This window comes from Fulmarus glacialis, unplaced genomic scaffold (assembly GCF_000690835.1).
Source record: "Fulmarus glacialis isolate BGI_N327 unplaced genomic scaffold, ASM69083v1 scaffold24251, whole genome shotgun sequence".
NCBI classification, from domain to species: Eukaryota; Metazoa; Chordata; class Aves; order Procellariiformes; family Procellariidae; genus Fulmarus; species Fulmarus glacialis.
In genome coordinates this window covers 1-6,816 of record NW_009195008.1, presented here as the reverse complement: position 1 = coordinate 6,816, position 6,816 = coordinate 1, and the positions used below count along the sequence as shown (strand labels likewise).

At 47.5% G+C, this 6,816-nt stretch overlaps 2 protein-coding genes across 2 annotated transcripts; one reads left to right on the top strand and one right to left on the bottom strand.

Moving 5' to 3' along the window:
* The first annotated feature begins 6 nt into the window (after positions 1-6).
* Positions 7-4,161, top strand: PTCD1 (pentatricopeptide repeat domain 1). Its single transcript, XM_009587969.1, has 8 exons — positions 7-210; positions 450-590; positions 789-1,007; positions 1,628-1,729; positions 2,109-2,861; positions 3,112-3,228; positions 3,575-3,757; positions 3,982-4,161. Exons 2-8 carry the CDS (start codon positions 483-485, stop codon positions 4,159-4,161), a joined length of 1,662 nt encoding a protein of 553 aa, XP_009586264.1. The 5' UTR covers positions 7-210; positions 450-482.
* Positions 4,162-4,808: 647 nt separating this feature from the next.
* BUD31 (BUD31 homolog (S. cerevisiae)) lies at positions 4,809-6,620 on the bottom strand. Its single transcript, XM_009587968.1, has 4 exons — positions 6,497-6,620; positions 5,818-5,940; positions 5,409-5,575; positions 4,809-5,076 (listed from the first exon to the last, which is right to left on the bottom strand). The coding sequence occupies exons 1-4, from the start codon at positions 6,588-6,590 to the stop codon at positions 5,026-5,028; spliced, it is 435 nt and encodes a 144-aa protein (XP_009586263.1). The 5' UTR covers positions 6,591-6,620; the 3' UTR covers positions 4,809-5,025.
* Between the last annotated feature and the right edge of the window lie 196 nt (positions 6,621-6,816).

Below are 6,816 nucleotides of genomic sequence, written 5' to 3'. Positions count from 1 at the left end.
GATGAGGATGAGGATGAAGGCGTGGAGTTTGGGACGCTGTCTGATAAATTTTCTTCTAGAAAATATTACCACAAAACCACATCACGCTTTCAGGATTTAAAGCTTCAAGAAGAGGGAGAGGAAGAATGGGAAAGAAAACCTCGACGCGGCCCTAAGAACACCCCATACTGGTACTTCTTAAAATGCAAGGCCCTCATCAAGGACGATAAGGTTTGTTCCCAGCTCTTCACTTATTTGATTTTTAATAGCGTTGATGAAAGATGGAACTCTGCAACTCTGTCCCATCTGTATCGTCTTAGTATCTTTACAGAATGAAGTAAAATAAGGATTTGTGAGGAATCTCATGCTCTGTAGGACTTCTATCACAACCTGCCCACAGCTGCATATATTAATATCCATTGTAATTGATTCTGTTGCTGCCTCATCAGGGATTTTCCTCTTCCCTATAGCTGGCGGAGGCTCTGGAGCTGTTTGAGGGGCAGATGCTGAAGGAAGGGCGTGTGCGGACAGAAGAAAGCAATTACACTGTTCTAATTGGCGGCTGTGGCAGGGTTGGCTACGTGAAGAAGGCGTTCAGGCTCTACAATGATGTAGGTTTATGTTCTCTCTCAAACCTTCATCAGGTTTTCTAAGCTAAAACTGTTCCAAGAATTTGGTCATGTTACTTTGTCTCCAAAATGCCTTTGAGTGTTTGCATCTTCTTAGTCTGAAACTCTTAAAAACAAGTTACGAAATTCTGGAAGTCCTTTCCTAAAAAGCCAGTTCCAATTCTTCTCCTCTTCCCTCAGATGAAAAAACGAGGCTTAACTCCCACCGAAGCCACTTACACCGCCCTGTTCAACGCCTGTGCCGAATCGCCGTGGAAAGACTCAGGCCTGCAAAGTGCTCTCAAATTACGGCAGCAGTTGAAGAGCAAAAATGAAGAGCTGAACCTGATCACCTACCACGCGCTGCTGAAGGTCTGTGCCCTGTGCTCAGATCTCAGGATGTGCTTTGATGTGCTGAAGGTAAAGATGTGACTTTTCTCGTATTAAGTGTAGTCTGCTCTGTTAAAACTCCTGGAAGTTGCCATACTGCACAGACTTTTTTATTTCATTTCCAGCAGAGGTGATTACAGATCACGTGTTTATATTTCGCTGATCCTTGGTCTCATACAATAAAATCATCTTGGTACATACCAAACATTAAGTCCATAAAAAGAGGCAAAAAACCAGCCTTAAACAGAGGTTGGCTTTAAACTCCAGTCAGTTGTGTTTTGTGGGGTTCGCAGCTACTGTGTCTGCCTCCATCCCTCATTTTGAAGACGCATAAACTGATACCTAGTTCCTTTTAAAGCTCTTACAGCAGCTTTTCTCAGAAGGGCCAGTCTGGGAGTAGCTAAAAGGATTGCTGTTCCTGCCCTCAAATTCCCTGTAACTCCCATCAGGGAGAAGCTAGGATCTGTGTGCAGGCATTCCAGGGCTCTTTTTCTCTTGGAGCGATCGTTCTGCTCGCAGCACTGGGAGCTCACCCTCTGCATTGTTGCTGCTGTATGCCCAGAAGACAACAGCGGTATTTGAGCTTCACAGCCAGCTGGGACAGGCTGTTTGGGTAACTGGGAAGTTTAATGTTCTCTCTGCTCTTTTAGGAAATTGTGCACAAGGGCCATGTTCTCACAGCCGAGACTTTCAGCTTCCTTCTCATGAGCTGCATAAAGGACAGCGAAAATGGCTTCCGATATGCCTTACAGGTTTGTCTTCATATACTATGTGGGGAGGAAAAAGTGCTTCTATATTGTAACTCGTCACTTGAATGCGCGGAAGGCAGCAGATTGCTCAGAGCTGGTGAAACAGGAGGAGGTCAGCTCCTCCTAGGAGCAGTTCTGTAAACCAGGCCTCTGTCAGGAGGTCTCGTACACTGGTAAGCCGCCCTGGATGATCCTGCAGGACTGTACGAGCTCAAGGTGGCTTTCACTGTCCAGTGGCATCTCACCTCGTCATGCTGTAAACTCGCTCCTTTTCTGCAAGCAGATACCGTAACAGTGGGCAGGTAGATATGCATACGATCTGCTAGAAATGCTCCTGTTATTTAATATCACGTACATCTGGTGTTCACCTTCCCATTCTCAGGTTTGGAAACAAATGACTAAACTTGGAATAAAGGCCGATAGCCACACTTACAATTTGATGCTGCGTGCTGCGAGAGACTGTGGAATAGGCGATCCAGTCGTGGCTTCTGACCTCCTGCTCACCCATGAGAACTCGTCGCAGCTAAAGCTTGCACCCGGGAGGCAGAAGGAAAAGGTGAAAAATCAGAAGAAGAAGGGATCAGAGAGTGCAGCTGCTGTCCAGCTGGATGTGGAAGCTATGGAAAAGCAATTATTTCATGAGAGTTCGGTGCAGCCTGAAGAACTGATCTGGCAACAAAATAAAGACGCGAATAGGGCTGAAACAGAACCAGCTGCTCTCGAAAGCCCCAGCATAGCTCACAGCAGGACTGGTGCGTTGATGAGGAGAGGCCAGAACGAGATGGAGCAGGAACAAGCACACCTAAGCCAGAAGCTGCGTTTCTGCAACCTGCCCAACTTGCTGGATTCCAGGATGCCCGATGCAGCCGTGGTTTCCCTGGGGACAGTGGCCACACCGTCCGATAGACTGGCTTTGATGGGGGACGTGGAGGGCTTCTTAAATAAAATGAAAGAGGACAATGCAGAACCCAGCATTAAAACATTTACGTTACTGGCTGAGCTGGTGAAACCCCAAAGCCCCTCGGAGTCCTCTTTGCTGGCGCTGCTAGATGAGCATAAAGTAAAAGTAGATGTGACCTTCTTTAACACTTTAATAAGGAAGAAAAGTAAACAGGGAGACCTAGAAGGAGCAAAGGTGAGGAAAAACTCAGAACCAGCCCTGTCACCATCTCCTGGTCTCAGGCCTCCCGTGTTACCTGTGTTTCGCTGTGAGACCTGTTTCTCTATCGGCAATAGAAACTGGGAATCTCACACTGTTTTCCCCGAACCCATGCTCAGGTTAATTTCTAAGTAGTTGTGGGTTCTGTTCCAGCACCTTCAGCTCTCTATCTGGAGAGCTACAGTGAGACCTTTTGGAAACTTATGTCAACACTTGTATCTTGCAGAGCGTGCTGCCAGCTCTAGTGAAGAGGGGACTATCACCTAACCTCCAGACGTTTTGTAACTTGGCAATTGCTTGCCACCGAGAGAAGGATGGACTGCAGTTACTCTCAGACTTGAAGGTAATAAACTCTGCTGCTTGGGGTTCGAGCTGCAGGAGGAGGCAAACTGAAGTGTTAATGCTTCTAAAAAGAGCTGCTGAGGTTTCCGTGGCGAGTGGTTGCGTTCTCACTCCAAAACCACACAACTCTAGAGTGGGTGCCAGCTCAGGTGGTCTGTCCTGTACCTGCACTGGGGTAGGAGAGGGCTCCTGGGAAGGGGAGTGCCAGCACTGTAGACGCCGCTACACGGGTTCCAGAGCGAGAGCCTTGCCCCTTGCGTAAGAAGTGCCTGTGTGCCTCTTCCTTCTACAAGCCCTGCGCTAGTCGGCAGATAAATGAGTTTAACTGTAGCCTTTCTTGTTTCCAGAGGTCTGGAATAACTCCCAACAAGCATATCTACAGCACCCTCATTGCCGCTGCGGTGCGGCAGCTGGATTACAGGTACCTCACAGAGATCCTGCGAGACATGAGGAATAACCAGGTGCCTCCCAATGAGGTTATCATACGCCAGCTGGAGTTCGCAGCACAGTACCCTCCAAAATTTGACAGGGTAAGTAGCCACGACCGGTCAGAGTGTGAAGGCATCACGAAGGACACCAACAAGCAGGGGAAACGCAGATGTCTGCCCAAGCCTTTTTCCTTTGGCTTTGTCTGATCTGGCTGACAGTTAACTTGATAGCCTTTTCTTTAGTAGCAGCTTGTAGCTATTACGTGCTGGTATCAAAGTGAGCTGTCTTCTAATAGAAACTTGTTTTGTTGGATTTCTGTTTGCAGTATAAGTCAAAGAACCCATACCTGGAGAAAATAGATGGTTTCCGCGGCTACTACTATCGGTGGTTAAAAGTAATGGCAGGAGAGGAGACCCCTCACCCCTGGGAAAAATACAGAACAGCGAAACGTGCGGCAGGTGACGATAAGGAAGAGGCTGTGCCGGAGCAGCCGGGGCAGAAGTAGCAGTGAGCAGGACGCTGAAGTCCTGCATCTTCCTTGTGCTGGAAGAAGTTGGAACTTGCTCCCTTGCTCGTATTTCCATGAACTTCGTATTTCTTGCGATAACTACGTAATAAAATACTTGTCCTTTGTTTTGGGAAGAAGGAAATACATTTTCAGGGAATTTCCTTAAACTGCAGAGGATTAGATAGGCTGTAGTTTAACAAACCCTGTGCTAAACAAGGGAGAAGCAAAATCAGATTTAAGAGTGGTTTAGCTCAGTGCTACTTTTGTCTCTTTCCTGTGTTGTGTGTGTATCTGGGCGCTTAACACATGAACTGGTAATCCCTAGGGTGCCTGCATTCCTGAGCGGATCTACGTGCTAATTTCAGGTTATAGACCTGAGCAGAGAGTGCCAGTGAAATTTAGCTTCCTTCTACATGAGATCAGGGAAGAGCTTAAATCACAACTGGAGTTTTGAGAACTGTATTATTTCCTTTCCACACCGCATTTTAAATTCCGTTATTTGAGAAAGAGGGAAAAAGCTGGTTAAAAAACAACCCACATTTAGAACACCTCACAGTATGCAGAGCAACCTTAAAACAAACCAACCAAAACACATCCAACAGAAGAGGGGCAGAGAAATGTTTTGCCAGAAGATCACACCACTCTCTCAAGAAGGCAGACTTTATTTTAAAATAAATGGCTACACAACAACCTACTCCAAAACAACCACCATTGTATATATGATCCAGATGAGTATGCTGCTGGTTTAATTGCTATACAGAAATACCCAATCACACAGAAGGTGGCTATAACTGCAGCAATAGTCCATTGTGTAGGATGATATCCCTCAGAGTTCAAAAAGTAGTCTTATGGCTAAAGGCTTCACCCAGAACAGCCTCTGCATCCGCAGTGAGTGCATTCAATGATTCTCCCCTGGAAAAGAAACACGAGGGTATTTCAGCCAAGCTGCGGTGAGCACAGACCCACAGGCTTGGGCCTCAAGAACGGGTCTGTGTGGGAGGGGTTTCTACTGTCTAGTTTTCTGTTGTTTCCCATATTTTAATGAGTTTACATGACTGCACGCCAAAGCTGACAGTAACTTTAGAGCCAACTAGATACCAACTCTACCAGCAAAGAGAAAATGTTAGAACCAGAGGAAATTACCCAAAATAACAGCACCTCCTCTGCTGTCCCTGACCTGACAGGAGTTAGACTGAGTACTGCAAGGGTCCAGGCAAATAGAGGAACAAGCTGAAAACCCTTACCACTTCCAGCTTGCTTTTGGGGACCCTGCAGATGCAGTTGGTTCCAAAGTTGGTGTCCCGCGTCTGGATACACCGCAGGCAGCAGAGGTTCTCGTAACCCTGCTTCTTCCACTTCGCAATCAGGTTTTTGTCAGCGTATCCTTCCTTGATGCAGTATTCGTAGAGCTCTGAGGAGGAGCAGACACCATCACAAGTAGCTCCCAGGAAGTGTTAGAAGTCTCGCTATCAGGAGTTACTCTAGCTGTACTGACCAGCAGTTAAAGCCAGGCAGCTGCCAGAATTCCCTCCGTCTTCCCTCCCCAGAAACCTCATCCTTCCCACCAACACCCCAATTCAGGCACATCCGCAGGCGGACATCTTACTCCCTTCTGTTTTGCCCTGCCCAGGGTAAAGCATTTGCGTTCCTCACCTCTGCTGATAGCTTTTCGTTTATAGAAGAGATCAAAGATGTAACGTGTTTTCTGGTGATGGATTCTGAAGATAGGCCAAAGGGATTCCACTTTCCTCTTCCCTTCGTGAGGCTCAGTCTCCGCTGGGAGGGAACACAAACACCAGGTTTCAGCTGACCGTTTCAGGTGGCCAACTTATTTCCTTAGTCACTTTGCAATAAACCGTTCCAAGAACGTTCATAACTTTCATACATTACAGAGATAAGACCGAGCTTAATGGGAGAAGATTCAAAGGAAAGGGACCTGACCTGGAACAGCTCGTTTAGGAAATGAAAATAGAAAAAGAAAGGCAGTGGGGATGACGTGACCTGCGCCAGGACAGCAGGTGACTTCATGGCTGCCCTGCCTCGTCAGACCAGAGCAACAGCACGGACAAGAACTGCCAGTCTCTCCACGCACAAGAGCGAGCTTCAGCCGTGGAGTGCCCTGAACTGTACCCAAACTCTGTGCTCTGTAAGCGGGGTGCACCCAGAGGAAAGTGACCGGTACTAGCCCAGTCTCAAGTCTGCAGTATCACTGCGAGGTAAAGAGATAAAAAAGGTCAATCTATATTTGCAGGGAAAGCTATGCTTCCTGAAGCAGTTAAGGATTAGCTTGTTTTGGGGATGCGTCCCTGAGACACCCAGCTCTGCCGCTTACCTTCTCTCATCTTCTGATCCAGCTCATCCAGCGTTGGCTCAATCAGCTCCCAGCCGTCCGGGGGAGGCTTCCTGCTCCTCTTCACTTTGGGCATCGCCTCGGAAACGAGGAAGGCGAAAGGCGAGGGAACGAAGGTTTGCCTGCACTCAAATGTGCGGCTGCTTCAAAGTCCTGAGAACCACTGGGAAAACCGAAAGAAAAACAGTTGTTAGAGATATTTCTCCTAAGATTTCTGTGCCCCTTTGCCGTTTTCCACTTCGATGATAAAAATGAGCTTTATGGCGATCGTGAAAGAGGTAAAGTCTCGCCCAACGCGGCCG